At 40.7% G+C, this 19,157-nt stretch overlaps 1 protein-coding gene across 1 annotated transcript; it reads right to left on the reverse strand.

The window, feature by feature from the left end:
- Positions 1 to 1,608: 1,608 nt before the first annotated feature.
- Positions 1,609 to 18,616, reverse strand: NDUFA9 (NADH:ubiquinone oxidoreductase subunit A9). The gene is made up of 11 exons (XM_067531029.1): positions 18,469 to 18,616; positions 13,626 to 13,790; positions 12,550 to 12,647; positions 12,261 to 12,352; positions 9,015 to 9,156; positions 7,174 to 7,276; positions 6,449 to 6,516; positions 6,239 to 6,315; positions 3,256 to 3,351; positions 3,016 to 3,082; positions 1,609 to 2,049 (listed from the first exon to the last, which is right to left on the reverse strand). Exons 1-11 carry the CDS (start codon positions 18,524 to 18,526, stop codon positions 1,879 to 1,881), a joined length of 1,137 nt encoding a protein of 378 aa, XP_067387130.1. The 5' UTR covers positions 18,527 to 18,616; the 3' UTR covers positions 1,609 to 1,878.
- Positions 18,617 to 19,157: the final 541 nt, after the last annotated feature.

Consider the following 19,157-nt stretch of genomic DNA (forward strand, 5'->3'; position numbering starts at 1 on the left):
GTCTGCAATTTCTAGTTTTTAAAAAAGCAAAATGAAAATAAAAAAAAAAAAAAAAGAAAAGAAATTCCATCATCTGGCATCATACTGACATCCACTTGGTTCATCAGCAGGGTTGGAACCATTAGGTCCATAAAAGACTTCCGCCACTGCAGCTAATGGGGTAAATGATAGCAGTACTAGGTTGTCATCCTCTAGATAGATCAGCAGCACTAAAGGAGGATGGGGCATTGTCAGCAAATATCCGCAAAACCCACGGGTAGCAGAGGAACAGTGAGACTCAGAAATTTGGGGTTCTATTGCAGGCTCTGGAAGGGAGTACTCATTGGTGGACACAGACTCTTTTACCCATTCTCCCACATGTGACGCATTCCATCGTGTCCCCTCGCACCTGTCCTTCTCTATGTTATGGCTCAGGCTCCTCTCTGGCTCTGCTATAGTCCCATTCTCCTCACCTAGCCAATCCCAGTCTTCACTCCTCATCCCACTGCTAGTTTCCTTGTCCAGCCAGTACTAATCTCCCTCCAGTCACAATTCCTCCCTTCCTGGTTCTTCGTTTGATCTCTCTCCCATCTCAGCTTCCAGTCACCTCCAGACACAGGTCCCTATTCCCACTGGCTCCCAGTCCCAGTCTCACCCCCTTGTCTGATCTCACTCTCCCTGCCTCCCATTCCCCTTGCCCAACTAGTCCCAGTCTGTCACCCAACTCCCAATCCCAGTTTCCTATCATCCCCCATCAACCTCCCATCCCAGTCTTCACCTCCCATCCCAGTCTTCCCCCACCTAGCTCTTTTGTCACAAGCTACACCCAAAACTTCTTGTCCCATCTGCATTTGATTCAGGCAGTTTCCTCCTTCATGCTGCCTGGGCCCAGCCAGATGGGGCATTGATAGCAAGGGAGAGAAAGGCCCCCTACTCTCAGTTCTGGCACCTGGACCCAGACCAGTGAGAGCATCTGGGAACTGTAATTGCAGGGAAAGCCCTGCTCACTCCTCGCCTGCAGCATGCCCAGTACAGATGGAATCTTTGGGGAAACCAAACTGCAAAGCTCTAGCAGGTCTCTCCTGAGCATGGGTGAACTACAGGTTTTCAAAGGCTTAAAACTTGGCCAAACTACGGCAGGTTTTCACAGGAAGAACAAAAGGCACATCCCTGACACAAAAGCTGACCCCGTCAAATTTCAAGTCCCTGCTCCAGAGTCTGGTGGCACTTGAGCTTCTCAAAGAAAAGTCACCAGATTATTATTATTAATTATCATTAATTATTTTAATCGACAAAACCTTTTTCCCTAGCCTTGTTCCAAAAACAGCTGAGCTTCTTTGGCTGCAATTTCCCCCAAAAACTCAGCTTGAGGCAGATACCCAGCGTGAAAAATTTTATCCCAAATGGTTAAACTCTGACAACATATAAGCAACTAAAAACAGGGTCTTACGCAACCTTAATAGGCATACTGCCAGCTCCACCTATAATAAGGGATAGCTTCTAAAGTCTGATGGAGGAGCATAGAAGATGAGAGGATAATTAATTAATTTGATATAGGTTACACTAAGATAGGTGTTTATTAGAAGCCCACTGAACTGTGGTTTTGAGATGGGAAAAAGGAACTGACTATTTGTTTAAGTTCCCATGAACTAAAACATTTAATGATCACAAGCTGAGCAACACTATCATGTAGTATGGATAGGATGAGCTTTAAAGGAGAATTACAGACAACAGATTTTTCCTCCCCCATGATTAAAAACGTGAATGAAAATAATGATACTGCTGAAATAACGCTTACATGATTAACGGAAGGATTTTACTCAGTGTGTACAGAATCTCCAAACAATGCAGGTCAGCACAAAAGCAGACTGAGAAGCACTGGAGCCACCTGGACAATTGTTAGATAGGAATAGTCTTTGATGGTTTTGTCTCATCCAGCTCAGTGTCCAGCCAACGATATTTGCGGTGGCGGCGCACAACTTCAATTGCTTTTAGTTCTACAGGAGTTGGTTGAATGCCTAGGTCTTCTAAGCCAGGAAGATCTGGGAACTTCATGTCTGTTGTATGAAACTTAAAAAAAAAATAGTAATAGGAATGAGCATGTCAGAGAGAACAGCCATACATGAACAGTTACTCAGCTATTACAGTAAATCCAATCTTTAATGTACTACATGCTATGTACTTATAACTGAGGTCACCTTCTGTCCTCCAGAAAAACTGTTCTGGTATACTAGCACTAGAAACAAATTTAAATAAGTCTAAATGCAATGCCACCACATCATTGCACATCCTGGGAGATTCTGCTTCAACTGTTTTGTTTTTAATATGCAAAATCCCCTTTATATTAGTGTAGGCTGGTGGCACAATATCTTTCACAGGAGAAGCAACGCTGTAATACAAGACACTGCTGGATCTTACAGTAGATTACAGAGGACTGTGCTGCTACTGCTGAGAGGTCAGCCAACCACATGCTGCCTCCAGATCTCTGACCACAATTTAAATGCATGGGTGTGTGTGTTTGTGGGGGAGGGCATGCAGGCAGGCCTGATCCAAAGCTGCCCTGTAGATCTGGCCTGAATTATCCACACATCCCAGCCCTGATTTCCCATTAAATAGCTGCCAGATGAAACCAGGAGAACCTCCAGGCTACTTCCGGTATGCATCTATTAGCAGTCAACTCTGGCCTCATTCAACAGACCTGGACAGGTAAGGTAAGTGGGAATTCATGCGGTAACAGTAGCTGCAGCAACTATGTCATGGATCCCATGAGGATTTTTGAAGACAATAAAGGATAACTCTGTAATCTTAATCTCTGCATAAAGAGATTTTATCTCCAAGAATTGTCTGAATACATTTGCAGGCTTTATGCATTCTGTCAACAGCGCTCTATATAATTAAATTCTATTTGTGGAACAGATTGAAACACTGCAATACACAATCTGAAGGGACATCATGTTTCATTACTCCTTGGATTGATAAGAAACACTCATAACACTTCCGTAACGAAAAGACTAACTAGTGCTGCCTCAGACCTACCCGATCCACTTTGTCTCTTGTCATCCATGGTTCAAACCGATTCATCTCAAAGATTCTTGCTAATAAACTGTAACCATGAAAAATGGTACAAGCATAAGTACTGTCATTATACAGACACACAGAAGGCAATACAGACAGGCATGAACATTTCAGACTACCCAAGGAGTTAGCATTTTCTGTTCCATGTTTCATTGTCCTAGACAGGTGAAAATTTCTAAGCCAAGAAAGAATTCTACTTACTGATAGAGAGGACGTGGGAGTGGATATGGGAGATAGTATCTATGGGTAGTCGCATACACATAGTCCACCAAGTCATAAAGAAGGTATCGATGAGGTCTGCAAAAACAGGGTATCAGGTAAGTTATGCTGTTTCATGCCTCCTTTTACAAATATTCAAATAAACATAGCAATTCTCTTCACACCGCTGATAAAACATAAAATGAAAACAAATAAGTAATGTCAAATTCTCCTGCATTCTAATGTTACCAAATGTTGAAACAGAAAAACAAATCTATTCATTCTTAAGAGGATGTTAAGAGCGCAAGAAACTCAGTATAAACCTTATGCATAAGTAGTTAAAAATTAACATAAGCCAACTTCTATATTTTATTTTGATAGCTAAAAATCTATTGATATAATACCATAGATATTAGGGAATGTTAAAGTATATTCATACTTTGGCACTCATTTTTTTTTAGTGTTTGCTTTCCCATCAGCAGTGCCTGGCTGATAACTGGGGCCTTATTGCACTAGGCACAGTATAAGCATATGGTAAAATGGAGAGCTTATGATCTAAAAGACAAGATATAACAAGTGGAAATGACAAACAGAGCCAAAGTGGGGAAAAGGAGGAAACAGGATAACAATAAGATATATAAAAGACATTCATGTCATTCTTAGACATTCAGGAGCAGCAATTACAACAGCACCTGCACTGTTACCATTTAACACGTCTCAAAGAAATTTATCAGAATATTAGATAATATTTTGTTTTACAAAATGAGCATTTTATTTTGCAACATTTTAATAGCTTGAGTTGCTAGCTCCTTTTAAAAGAGGCAGTGTGCAGCTTTAGTCAAAGATTACTAGGCAACCTTCCCTTGATTTCCCAAAATTGATTTGAACCTTTAGTTTAGAAAAAGTCTTTTCAGTCATTGCTAGGTGCTTGAATCTCCAAATTCCTTGGGGGGAAAGGATGGCATCCTTGCTTGAATTCCCACCTCTGAAACATGAGTGCTTAACTCTTGGCCTTCTATGGACTGTCAAAAAATCAGACTTTGAAATAGTATGAGTATGTTCACAGTTTAGCTGATTCCCCTTTACATTTGGCTGGAGAGATGATCTTCTATTTACTTACTCCTGAAGTTGGAGCAGTTGTTTCAGCTGGCCCAAAGTGCTGCAGCTGAATGCATTTTTTCTGTTCTAGTATGAATTGTACGCTATCAATGCTTTGCATGCATAGAGACTTATCTTCTCGATTGCCCCCCCACATATAAAGTATGATAATTCAGAGGTTTAATTCCACTGTATTCTTCTTATCTGGTTCCTCTTCCAAATCTGCTGGATTCTTGCATCCACTGTTCTGCCCACGTAACACACTCTCTTTCTTTCAAAAGAATTTCTGCCTTCGATCTGCTGTGCAGCATGCCTCTCTACTTTTCCTTTATGATGACACTTCATATCATCCAGAGACTTGTAAGACTTTTCCAGATTACTTAAAACACCCATTATCAGTGTTTGCTCCTTTAGCCTGTTACCTGCTTCTTCCTCTGGCTGTACCATTTTTGAGAAATATTTTTTTTAGTATACTTTTCAAGAAGAGAGAGTCAGGGCTGGTTCTGGACAGCCAGCATGAAGCACACCTGTCTCAACTGCTGGGACACTGCCCCTCCAGAGAGCCCTGTATCTGAGAGTTTAGTTACAGTCCTGAGGACAAGACATCACAGGAGGGAAAAACTGACCAGCAGTGTCCACTGCATATAAAACTTGAGGGCTACCCTGGTACCAATGTCATAAACTAATGAATACAGAAAAGTGATGAAGTCACAGATAGCGTTTTTACAACCCAAGGCCTAGGCCACTAAACATATTTTATATATAATTCTGAGAAGTTTTTTTTAGAAGCACTCTAACTTTGCTACATAGTTACCTTTCCTCGCTCTGATGTAGTCAAATGCTTCTTTCTCCACATATACTAACTAGATCTAATTCTGCTCTGATCCCACATTATCTCACTGAAATGGGGAAGTCAGAGCAAAATTTGGCCCATTAACTTGGGAGTTTGCTGCTATAACTTTTCCTGTATCCAACAATCCTATACTGCCCTGGAGTTTTTGTGCTCAGACCATTGAGTTGCTACCCAATTTGGTGCTGAGTGCCCCTACATAGCTGTTCCAGAATTTTCTCCAAATCTAAGGGTCTGCATCAAGGGCTTTAGCTAAAGTCAGTGGGATTTCTCCTTTAATTTTTGCCTCTACTGGTATTACTGCTTTATCTTAAATACCAGGTATTGTAAATCAGAATCATACAAAAATAAAGATAAGTGAGCTGCTGCTTCTACTTTATGAAATCTTCTAAATGGGGCTCTTAACTAACAGAGATCACTTACTAATGTGGAATGAAGGAAGTGTACTTAACATATAGATTACTAAATTTACAGTAGGATATTAATTATGTTCTCCCGAGAACTACACTGGCTGATAGTTTTCTCCATGCTACTGAAATAAAGTATAAACATTTCTCTAAGCTTACTCCTTTCTCACTTCAGTACAGTACATATGCTACTCAATCCTGTATAATAAAAATCAGTGATTATAAGAACTGTTGCCTGTGTTGATGTTTACAGTATTACACAAAAAAGAAAACCCAGAACATAATGGCTTATGTTAAACATTAATCTTTTCCCTTTATGCTGTATCCCTTTCCTATATCCTTTATGTATCTTGTCTGGTTAGACTGTGAGCTCTACAGGCAGGACTGCCTATTTCTCTGGATGTGTACACAACAATAAATACAATGGACCCCTAACTGGGATTACCACAATATTAGCAATAATGGCTCAAGTCTGGGTTTTTGGGACTTTTTCCAAAAAAGGAGATGGAATTTATTCCAGCTCAAAAAGCATGCATAACACGATGGGGAAAGAGAATTTACTGCATAGTAGGTTAAAAAAAGGCACCACATAGAAGCATTACAGTTAATTATAATCAGATGAGTAACCTACCCAGTCAAGGCGTATGTTTTTCCTTTAGCATCAGGATCCTTAATTGCACTAATAATTGCCTTGGCTACATCAACAACCTATAAGAAATATTAATATTAGTTTAAAAATATTTTTGAAATAACTTTAGAAAAGCAATTATACATTTTCTACAAATGGTTTGAAAACAAGATTTTGTTTTGGGGTTGTTTGGGGTTTTTTTGGAATACCTACGTATATAGGTTGTTTCTCTGTTTTCTTGCCCAGAGCAATAAGTGGCACAGCGCCAAACCAACGCATCTCTAGTAAAGGAGATAGATGAATAACTTAAGAATGTAATCAGTGAATCAGAGCACTGGGCAAATAACCAACATATGATGTGTCAGAGCAAGGCAAAAGAGCCAGAATACACCTATACAGTGTTGAGCTACTTTGAAAAGAGACTATGTTTAAAAAGTGCATAATCAGTCTTATCTGACCACATTCTAAAATATTTATTAGCTTTTACTGCAATTAGCAGTGCAGAACCCATACAACTTTGGGAGAGGAACTTGGATTCTATTCTGGCTCATGTATAAGCATCAGAACTGCTAAATAAATTACAGTTGCAGAATCTTTATTCTTGGTGATGTATGAGCCAGAAAGAGAACCCAGCTCAATTGTTGCATTCCCACAGTGATAATTAGATAAACTGAGCAGAGTGTCTCAAATACTCCAGATAAAAACAAACAGAGTCCTACTCTATAAAGACACTTTTCACAGTAGACATGAAATATTCTTTCCTAATCCCCACAGGTCATCATCTTAAACACGAGGTTCAGTTTTATTTATAATACATAGATGACGACTTGACAAAGTACAGAAGATTTTTCAATACAAGGATGCTTGTCCTCTGGAGAAGAGAAATTATTTTCCTACAGTCTCTAGGGATAGTTATGGAGATTGCATATTGTACTTACTTGCATAATAATTGAAAAACTGGTCCTCTCTTCCAAACATCTCAGAGGGCTTCATAATGATAGTGTCTGGAAATTCCTCCCTCACTACCCTCTCTCCAACAGCCTGCATAGATCAATATGAACAAAACAAATAATACCTCATTAATCTGATCTACTCTAAATGGGCTGGGGTGATATAGAGCAGTATTTCTCAACCTTTTTGATACCAGGGACTGGCTTGCTGCTTTCCTAAACTGTGTCAGGGAGATCTCAGGGACTGGTGCCTGTCCATTGACTGGTTGTTGAGAAACACTGCTATAGAGTACTATTGTATCATACTAATGTAGCAATACTTGAATATAATATACCAGGAATTGACTCTGGCAATAACATCTCAACATAATTTTCATCCAGGCCATATGGTCTTTGATATGCACAGAGTTATAGCAATGTGCAGTTCTCAGGGAAACCCACAAAAGCACCATCAACATTTCTTTAATGGTACTCAGATGTAGATTACCTAGTTAACTCCCTCCTTAGTGACATGATAAATATGTAAAACAAAGGAATTTAGAAAATAGCTTGGCCTCAGAACGTTTCTCTGACACATGCAGGATTCAGAACAGGCCACCACTTTGCTGTCAAAACAACTGAGGTTATGTCTATACTGCTGAGGCTGCGTGGATCGATGCAGTGGGATCAATTGAGCAGGCAGTGGACACTCGCACAATCAATCCTGGAACTGCTCTCCAGTCGACACAGTAAATCGACTCACCCACCCCACCTCCCGAAAAGAGTAAGGCTGCATCGACCAAGGATGTTCCCGTCAATGCAGCACAGTGCAGACGCCGCAGTAAGGGAACATTAGTAAGTTGATGGGAGATATGCAAGCTATAACACGCAGCTTGCCTATCTCCCGTCGATGGCCAGCAGCAGTGTAGACCAGGCCTGAGTTAAAAAACTCTGCCTGAGTACAGTTTAAACTTGGTTGCAGCTGAAACATTTTCTAACATGTGACTGGCCTACGCTGACAAGGCCAAACTATTTTCTGCCTACTTAGAAATCAGGGATATAACTCATTTTTTAAAGATTCTCCTAAACATGATTCGGCCCCAGTTCTTAAATTTTGTTTTGATAGATACTGCGAACAGCACAACAGAAAGTTTGATGGGTTCACAGAGAGGCTTACATACCCCAAAATTAGACAGAAACCAGATGAAAAAAGCAAAGGACGAGAAGAAAATGGTACCTCTTACTAAGAAGTTAAACACTAGTATGGATAATTGTGGTGCAAGAGAGCAGATTGTAATCCCAAATAAATCAATCAATAAATAATAATGTATAAATAATAATCCCATATATCCCAAATTAATCAAATAAATAATATAAATAATCAAATGCAGGCTGTAATCCCAATATAAAGATAGTACTTCTGAAGCCTTTCTATACTCTCATCCCCCATTTCTTTATTTCCACTACCTGCTTACCCCCCTCCTATATCACACCACCACTGGTTATTAGGCCTGTTCCCAACTCGTTTTTGCTGATCAAAACAGTTTCCTCCTCTTAATAAGAGTGGTAGTAGATGCGGGAGATGCTTGTATAGGGGTAAACCGAATAGATTCCTGTTTTTCACCTTGAAATGTGTATAAAGAACAAGGTCAATCTGTATACACATTAAAGTGCACACTGCACTGGGCTCATCCCAAGTGTTCTTTCCCTAGTGGTGTAAGGAGACTACAAAGAGCTCTCAATCAGGGAAAATATAACTAACTGGACATAGTTCCTAAAGTAATCTCTTGAAATGGATCTGGCAAAATTTTCAGTCTTCTGAATAAAATACAGACTGAACTCTGACTTACTTTATTCCTAAGATATTTGGAAGGACTTTTCATGTCAGCATTCAGGTGAGAGAGGTGAATGAACTTTTCTACTCCAGCTTCCCTGGTTACCTGGGCAATCTCTCTAGGAATATTTACAAACTCATCTTCAAAAGTGAAATTTCTAAAAAAAAAAAAAAAAAAAAGAAAAAAGAAAATAAATGTTACTTTAAGAATCTTAAGAACAACGAAGCCTGTTATCCGACTCATTGCCACATGTTCCCTGAACAGATTTCAAAAGCCCATTATGACGCTATTGGTTGAAAAATGTCCTTAAACTAAGTGACTCTTTGCACATTTAAGACACAGGCAATTCAAACACAGCAGAAAACTGCACCAAAGCAATTGTACTTTGTGCTTTTACCTTGGCTCTAGTTAGACTAAAGCAGAGTCTGAAAAATTCATTCATCAGCTTATCTGTGGCAAGCAGAAATTTTTTCCAGGCAAGTGCTCTCTATTTCAGCTGAAGCTAAACTTTTTAAAATAAAAAATATGTCTGTAGCCCTTTTTGGAGGTTACCTTTAAGCCACATGTTAAGAGTGCAAACTAATGTGATGTGTAATCTTCTTGAAAACTATTAGCTTCAGTGCTAACTTTTGCTTTGTATTTCCAAGTTGCAGACTTGTGAAAACTGACCATCTATTGAGCAGTGAGCAGCAGTGAAACTGACAAGAATCAAGTCAATTTCATAGTATTGCTGCTTGGGAAAAGCCCAAACAGCTTAAGAAGCAGGACTTGGAGCTATTCAATGGGAAGCAGGACATAAGAACTGAGGCTGGGAAACTGCCCTTGTGGCTGCCAGAAAACTGAAAGGGATAGAGCAGCAGTAATCACCTCACAGAAGTGAACAGGTTCTTGGGGAGGGGTATATGAAACACACAATGCTTCTTCTCACATTCAGCATCCAGAAGGGCTTGGGAGGAGTTTCAAATTTATCAGATGCCTCCTAGACTGAGCCTGATACAAAAGGCAGCTCCCCACAGCATGGTAGAGGCACAATAACCCACTAGAAATCCGCACAGACTCCCACTGTACAGAACCTGAAAAAGGAGAGAGTTGGCTTCTCTTCCTTACACGCTTTTCCTAGAAGGAACCCCCTACCTCCATCATCTACATCTGTCTTTGGATAGTAGATGTTTTAGTCCAAAGCCTCTATCATAATCTGCCACCCCAACTCCACCGATCTCATCGATGAGCATTCCAGAGTTATTCTGACTTCCTGGGCAGTTCATGGAAATGTTATTCTTGCTCTGCTTGCAAAAATATATATACTAAAAACACACAACAAGAATGAACAGCAGCTTCTATAATTATGCAGTGTCTAAACAATATGGGATACCCAGATGAGATTGGATACTAATGTTATGCAAAAAGGCAAGTAATTAATGAAAGGCTCAGTAATGGAGGTTAGTCATAAAAGTCAGTTTTTCTTCCTGCTTATGTGGTTTATAGGTATTAGGACCAGAAGGGACCAGTATGATCATCTAGTCTGACCTTTTTCATAACACAGGCCATAGAATTTCACCAAGTGGGTTCCTGCATCAAGCCCTATCTTCTAGTTGAGCTACAGCATAACAGTTGAATTTTTGTTAATGTTTAGTGCTGTAAAAGGTGTTAGATAAATCAAGGTTTTTATATGGGCCAAAGATGTTTTAAATGAGCACATGAAGAATATAATGTGAAGAATAAATGGAGAATGTGTAATACCAATGGCAAGTCTACAGACACTTCCCTCTCTTTCCCTCCCTCTCTTCGCCACAGATAGGCACGGCATTTAAATTTATTCCACCATCAATTTTTTGTGTCTTCTGAATTAGCAATAAGAGTGCAAAGCTACTGTATCTAGATTTTAGTGACAGTGAACACAAATCTGACATTTTAGATATAGCTAATAATTTATAAACCAAAGTCTAAGGAATGGATATCAAACAACATGGACCTTGTTAGATACACAGAGCTAGTCATTCTCTGAAGTAAATGACGATTTTGTAAATTCAAACGATGTCATAAGAAGCTAAAAAAACCCCAAAACATCTACTAGAGAATGTGTGACTATAATGGCATCTACCAGACAGAAAATAAAAAGCAGGGCCTCTATAAACTAATTGTGATCATCAAATGAGTCTGTCAAGCAGGTTCCCCCCTGAAAGTTATGTGGTACATTTCAATAGTCAGGTGTAAGTTGGCGCACATTTGCCCATAAAGGTAGAGTGCTTGGGTCTCTAATTCTAATTCACAAATATTTTTTCTAACGATACCAAGTGACCTTTTACAGAGAAAAGAGAACCGTATCATCACAAGTTTTTTGGCCACAATTAGGGATGTCCATGTTGTAACATTTGTTTCTTTGCAGTGTGGACACAAAGAAAACATGTTATACCACATTAGGGAACCACGTTGTAACTTAAATTAAAACTTATGCTATCCCTTTTTTTGTCCTTGCTGACAAGAAAAAAAATATTAATATGGATGCAAGCCACAACTAATCTTGGTAAAGAATCAAACTCTAGTGTGGGGTTTGTGTGTAGACAGAGCTTCTAAAAACTTGAAGGACTCATGATTACAGGTTAAAAAAAATGGAGACCATCACAAGTATTTCAAAGGAGAACACTGCTTCTGAAGCTAATAAGGTGTTCATGACAAAAATCTCATTTGATAAAACTGAGGATTTCAACCATAGCCTTAGGAACTCTCCACTAGCTATTCTAGTTTATTAAGGTCTACACATAAATAGGAAAAGCTTTACCATAATTTATATAAGGCCAGAATTCAACCCTCCATCCAAGTGGCTGTATTTAGTCAAAACACTAGGGTCTCCATTTGCTATAAGTCCTGTGAACATTTTACACTTTAAATGCAAGCCCACAAAAACAGGAATATATCTAATGTCATACCAACCATTATTTCAGCAAGCTACCAATCTAACCAACATACATTATGGCTGAGAAAGCAGTAAATTCCAGCTCTTTGTAATGAAGCAAAACTCATGCACCTGTAACTATGGAAAGAACGTACAGCTTAGCTCCAGCTCACAATCAAGACTCTAGTTAACCCCTTGGTCACACAGAAGAACTGTTACACATAATTTCAATTTTGTCTCTTTATAGACAGAGAAGATAATCCCAAAGTGATCATGTACTGTACATGTGGTGCTAATTATGTTGCTAAAATATCCAATACCTGTTATGAATCTATCCATACATACAGAAAGACAAAGAAGAAAATTACTTTGTTTCCCATTCTTTTCCAACAAGATTAATGACCACATTGCTGTGTTCCACAGCTCTTCGGGTAGATTCTTTGTCTCTAGAGTCCCATTCCTGTAACCATAATACCAAACAGGAAAGATATGAGATAATGTGCAAATAGGCATAATCAAATAAAGTTCTTCCACACAACTTCCATATACAATTTAAACAGATAGCCACAGAGTTCCTACTTCACAAATGATTACCACTGACTTCCTAGCATAAATCCAAAGCAATACTAATGCGAAAGTCAAAAGCAAAAGACTCACCAAGAACAGAATTTGCCCCAGGTCACCCATGGGTCGAAGATACATGAGGTCATACTGATCGCAGCGATAGGGTATGATTACCTGGGATCCAATACGCCCTAAAATATTCAAAACAGTATTTCTTGATTTAAATCAAACTACTATACAAATATTAAAGGAAATGCTGTTCTGAAAGTAGATTATTTTCTTTTTTAAATGCATAAAGTAAAAACTCAATAGATGAGCTCAAATAACTGGATTTCCAAAGATAACTTTTGTGATTAGACTAGTAATAACTTTCACTCATCTGAGTATCTAGAGATACTGTACAAAGAAGTTAAGTTTCTCAATAGCCTATTGTAAGAATTCTTATACTATTTATGGATGCATCATGGATTAAACCCTACAACTTTGTAATAAGTTTACAGCTGTCAACCACCTGCAAAAGAAAAATTCTGGGTAATAATATGCCATGTGTGTATTACAATATGACTAACTAGCAAAAAAAAGTGCATTACAGCTAAGGATATTTATGATTTGCATTGCGGTTAATATACATTTTTAAAAGTTAGGGAGAAAAAAAGCAAGTGTCATTTGACATTTCAAATTAGGAAGAACAATTTTAAAGGGTCAGTTCAAATTCTAAATAAAAAATATTGCTGCAAAAATGATTTTATTATACAACTAAACACCAAGTCTCATCATGGTTTACTTAAGAAAATTTTTTCATAAGAAACATTATTAATGTTGAAAACGGAAGAACTGGACAGAAGCTCCACCTAAACCTAAAACTGGATTTTATGGATTCAAACAAAGGTAATTCCCCTTCAACCACATCCCCATTACTTTAAAATGTCTTCAAATTCTTCTGCACTCCCTGGATTAAAACCAGAAACCTTGTGAAAATAAGCCAGTTTTCATTTCTTGGGACTACACTAGACAAACATTAGGAGTGTACCATAGGGAACAATCCTACACTGGTCCACTTCTAACCTCCAGTGCTCAGGAAATTTCAAGCCCAATTTTGCAGGCTCAAAAGATATAGATAGTTTAGACAGACATCTGAACTGCTGAATGTTATTCTCAGGAAATATTACCCAGACGGTTGACAACATATCGTCCCAGAAATCCTGTGGCCCCAAAGACAGTTGCCACAATGCCGCTAACAGACGAACGCCCGCTTCTTCCATGGGGGATCACAGCATAATGTACACGGCGGTGTTGCTGCAGTACAGGGGATGCTGATGGAAGAATGCCAGAACCTGAAATAATAATCAAAGGGAGAGAGCATGTGAAGTCACTGCAAGAATTATTACTATCACTCCGTATATAAAGCTGAAGTTAGCATCCCATTAAAAGCGTGATTTTTAAACCACCTCCTCTTATTTCCCTCCATAGAAACCAGTCCCCTCTGAAATTTTCCATACTACATCTCAAGCTGGGGTAGGATATTTCAGGGAAGTTTGGAAAAGTCAAAAGGAGTGTGCTTGGATCCTGGATCAGCATGAGAGAGTAGTGGGGGAATTACAAAGGCATAAGACAAACACCACAGTAAGATAAACAAGGAAAGGGTTAAATAAAGGATCATTAAGGCCCTAAAAGACAGACACAAAGCAGCTCCTGTAGGGACTCTGAGGAGAGAAAACATTCTTCTTCCCCGATCCAGGCAGCAAGGGGGAACCGGGAAACTGACCATTTTGCTGTACTGCTTATTAGACACTTTCAAATTAAGGTCTTTTTCCTACCCTGTCTATACATTGGGTCAGGATGGGGAAGTGCTCTGTTCAGCTGTATGTGCTATAAGGTGGCAAGATACAGTATTTTCTTTCCTCCCTCTTTCTTCTTTATCTGTAGCTAAAACCTATTATTTCTTAGTTTGTATTACCATAGCAGCTAGGAGACCTAATCAAGGATTAGAACCCAGTTGTGCTAGGTGCTGTAAAACATAAAACAAAAAGACAGCCCCATCTCAAAGAGATCACAATCTACGTATAAGACAACAAATGGATACATGCCGATAGACAAGGAAGTGCAGGGACACAACGAGACAATACTGGTCATGATGGCAGGCAATGATATCCGTGCACCAGTGCCGAACGGTTGTCAAGTTTTTTGCAGGCATCATCCCACACACTTCCTATCAACTTGCTAAGGACACAGCACCTTAAGGTCTAACAGTGCAGGACTACCCTCCCGTGGACCTAACCAAGTTAAACTTTTAGGGCTTATTCAAAAAAAAGGAAATTCATAAACAAAGGAATTTGCTAAAGAGTTTAGCTGCAAAGAGTCCAGTTAACACCCTAAACAATTATACTTTGTAAACGCAAACATTTTACATCTTTTTAAAAAACTAAACATTAGAATCCCTCAATATCAACATTTCAGGAATCTGCCAGTTCATGATAATCATCCTTCACCACTCAGTCACCCTACTTGATTTACACCACTCAATCTACTTCAACATTGCCCCCCTACAAAGATATACACAATGGTAAAAAAAAATGTACTATATTACAGAATCTCATTTCCTATTCAAGAGATTCATTTCAATATAATGCATTACTAATATACCATACGATATTAGTCACTAAAGAAAACATTAGGTGCTACACAATGTACAAACTTGCAAGGTCTACACACACTCTCACAACTCCTTATAAACAATATACTTCATAACACTGAACGGTTATTCACAAAAGTATTATTCTACATAACCAATCAATTTCTTCGATGAGAATGTATAGAATTTACATAATTAATATATGCTAGGACTATACTCCTATCTATCTATCTATCTATAACATCAACAGTATACATCAACAATCTTCTTCCTTTGTAGAACATAGCAAGGAGCAATGTTAAAGCTGGCTAGGTGATATAAGTGAAGTAGGTGAATAATGTGTGATCAAGGATTATGTTGTGGTGGAGAACCGGATGGATTAGTTAACTTCATTTTGAAGTATTCTAACAACTGGGGTTTTAAAAAGAGAAGTAAATAATTTTTGTAAAGAAAGTAATTGTTTTTTGAGAAGTTAGCCGGACTCCTTTGAAAATACACAACCTTAAATTTTTGAAGTTTTTTTTTGTGAAAATAGTATATATAATATACACATACAGCATCAGTGCCACTAGTTAGTTGTATTAATAACAGCAGGAAAGTTTCAGTCACAACACATCCTCCCAAAACAACATTATCTTAGACTGGTATGAACAGAGTTTGAAAAATGTGCATGACTAGACAGATGATTAAATCTAGTGGCCAGAAGCTTATACGAAAGATGGGGCAGAAGGTTCACAAGCAAGATACCAGTAAACTTCCACAAAGTTACCTCATTATCTTTTTTTTCAAACATCTCCATAAAACTCCTTTGCTGTGATACCTACAAAAAATCTGCCTCTCATGCTGACAAATATTGTCTCATTGTTTTCTTGTACTCTCCCATCTTTGCCTTACTCTCAGATTGTAACGTCTACGGGACAAGAGGCATCTTTTTGTTCTGTGTTTGTACTGTCTAGAACAATGAGGTCCTGGTCTATGACTAGGGTTCCTAAGTGCTAATACATATGAATGATAATAAAAGATCCAAAGGAAATACTCTGGTAAAAGTCTCAGTTCCTTGGTTGCTAGGAAGGGGGAGGATTCTGATATTTTCCCCAGAACTATGATCCTGGACCCTGCTCAGGGATTCCTATAAACATCTGGTATTTTAATCAGTTTGAAGCTTTGATTCTTTTGGTTGAAGAAAAGAAGCAGGTCTCTCTCCAGCCTTACTCCATTCTCCTTACTCCAGCAACATTCTGATGCTTTTGGGAAAAGCTGTTCTGTTACTTTGCCCTTCCCCAGCCTCCTTTTAAGTCTTCTTTCTCTCTCAAAATAGCTCCATTGCTTGTTCTTGCTGCTACCTGTAAAATTCTGAAGCAGCAGTAGACTGGTGAACTAGATTTTGACAACACTACTGCTGCCCACTGTTATGAACAATATGAAACCAGGTTTGTTAATTTCACCCTCCTGCTTGCCAGAGCTCTGGTAACTGTCTGCAAATTCAGGAAGATAGCTTTCTGAATGTGACCCAGGGTAGAGCTATCTTTGCAACATTAAGAGCTAGAAACATGGATTAAGAGTGTCGTTGCTCCAGTTGAAGTCACTGTTATTAGTTCCTTTGGGGATTTTTGGGATGACCTCCAGAACAATGCTTTTGGTGATGCAGTTAAATTTTGATCAGTAACTCCCAGACCATTCATTGTCTTATATGCTTCATGTCACTTTAGCATCTGACGACCACACATATGTTTAAAAATAAAGGGGCAAAGTTCTTACCAGCCTGTAGAATAAACAGCTTGATTGGTGCATGTAAAACTTATTGAAAGAAAGCTATATCAAACAGATGAGTACTGAACACAGTAAAATCTGTGATTATTTTTCATCTCTTACAGAAATAAATCCAATAGTTTAGATCCAGCACCTGTGAAAGTTTAGTCCTGTAATCATGCCCCTATTATCCTCAGATCCTACCCCAATGATTAACAGTTTCATAGGTCAAGTCTATACTGCAAATTCTATGTTAGTTTAGGAATGTGAAAAATATCACATCCCTAACTGACATATGTTAGAGAGACATGGTGGGCAAGATAATATCTTTTATTAGATCAACTTCTGTTGGTGAAAGAGACAAAGCATTGCAAAATCCCTCATGTAGACAGTTTATGGCAGCAACTTTTGCCAGTATAAGCTTATGTTGTTCAGGGAAGTGGTTTCACTATGGGCTTTCCCTGTTTCCAACTCAACCCATTATAAGATGATTTGGGCTTTTTGCAACCCAGGCACTTGTTGTCAGTGAGCTGCGTAGATTACTTTTTCTGGGCTGGTTCCCAGCAGGCTTGCTGCAGCCCCACATCCGGGTCATTTCGCTGAGTTTTGGGCCTGGTCACTTCTGAAATTTTGGTTTCTGGCACCACATGACCAGAACTGAAAATGCATAATCCACCAAATTTTTTTTTTTTTGGGCGGGAGGGGGGGACGACAGGAACCAGAAATGCAAACTCCGCCATCTTTGTTATGGTAAAAAATTGGGCAGAGTTGGTCGCATTTTCGTCAGACATGCTTTGCTCTTTCTTAGGGCGGGGCATGGCAACTTCTCTTGTCAGTGGAGTTAATCCACCTCCGTTAGATGCAGTAGCTCCGTCAACGGGAGCAGCTCTCTCATTGACACAGTCCAGTCTACACTGGGGTTACGTCGGCGTAATTACATCATTGAGAGAAGTGAATTTTTCACGCCCGAGTGACATAGTTATACCGATGTAAGTTTGTAGTGCAGATCTGGACTATCTTGGTAAAAGGATTCCTTTTGATTCTTTCTGCTAGGCAGCTCTGCCAATAGCTACTGTAGCATAAACTAGCACACAGTTCCAGTACAACACAGCTTCCGTGTAGGTGAGGATCAAGAGACACGCTCTCACATGTGCTCTATATGTAAAATGTAGGTTGACCGGGCTCTGGAACACGTCATGCCCTGTTTGACACAGTCAGGCTGACCTAATCCCCCTTGGCGATGCAGCCGGATCCACGGAAGAATTCTTCTACTGACATGGCTGCCGCTTCCCGACAAAACAGATTCACCACAGCAGCAGAAGACACCTTCTACTGCTGGCGTCGGCGTCTAGACCATAAGTCCCCAAACTGGGGGGCCCGGAGCAACGCTCGGGGGAGCGCGACAAGGCCCGAGACAGCCCCGGGGGGAGGGGGAAGGGCGGGGAGAGGGCGCCACCCAGCCCCGCTCTGCCCCGAGCTCTGCCCGCCGCTCCGGCCCCTGGCCCGGCCTTGGCCATCTGCTGCCACCGCGGGCCCCGACCCAGAAACGCGCGGGGGGCCCCGACCCAGAAACGCGCGGGGGGCCCCGACCCAGAAACGCGCGGGGGGCCCCGGCGGTGACACTGACTCACCTGCCCTTGGCGGCAGCCGGAGGCTGCGGGCAGCCCGGCAACAGCCAGCCGCCGCCATCTTCCTCTCCCACAAGCCTCCGCGCCGAACGGATCCTGCGCGGGGACAAATTCCCCGCCTCCGCCGGCCTTCTGTGGGGCGCGCGCGCGCTCAAGGAAGGATTCGGGAGGGAGGCCGAACCGCCTCCGAGATGCGCATGCGCTGCCGGGAGCGGGCAACGACTCCTTCGGCCCTGCCCCGTAATCCCCCAGCCCAGAGAGGAGGGCGGGGGGCGGGGTGAGAGGGAGGGAGGGATTATCCAATGGGAGTGGGCGGGGGAGATAGCCCCGACCCGACCATCTAACAGCTCGGGCCCCGCCTTCCGCCAGCCGAATCCCATCTGCGCCTGCGTCAGCGTCTGGCTCGCGCCAGCCCCGCCCACTGCGCCCATCGCCCTGTCCTCGCGGCGGCGACCGGCAGCAATCGCCCTGTGCATGGCTGGGCAGAGTGCAGGATGACCCTGCAGCCGGGGATGGGTCACTTCATGACCTGTTCTGATCCATCTCTCCGAGGCACCTGACATTGGCCACCGTCAGAAGGCGGGATACTGGGCTGATGGACCATTGCTTTGACCCAGGATGGCTGTTCTTAGGAGCCACGCTGATTTAATGCACCACCACTGCTCAGAAGTGTTCCGGTGCGGCCCCCCTAC

Source organism: Emydura macquarii, unplaced genomic scaffold, assembly GCF_026122565.2.
Source record: "Emydura macquarii macquarii isolate MOO-44397 ecotype Brisbane River unplaced genomic scaffold, CSIRO-AGI_Emac_v2 contig_3122, whole genome shotgun sequence".
In the NCBI taxonomy this organism is placed as follows: Eukaryota; Metazoa; Chordata; order Testudines; family Chelidae; genus Emydura; species Emydura macquarii.

Bases quoted from the DNA above. Each gene is read 5' to 3' on its own strand.
- NDUFA9 (XM_067531029.1), bottom strand. From the start codon at position 18,526: ATGGCGGCGGCTGGCTGTTGCCGGGCTGCCCGCAGCCTCCGGCTGCCG. The intron at 7,277-9,014 runs GTAAGTCAGAGT...TGATCTATGCAG, and splicing joins CCAAATATCTTAGGAATAAA to GCTGTTGGAGAGAGGGTAGT. The intron at 2,050-3,015 runs GTAGGTCTGAGG...TTTTTTTTTAAG, and splicing joins CAAGAGACAAAGTGGATCGG to TTTCATACAACAGACATGAA.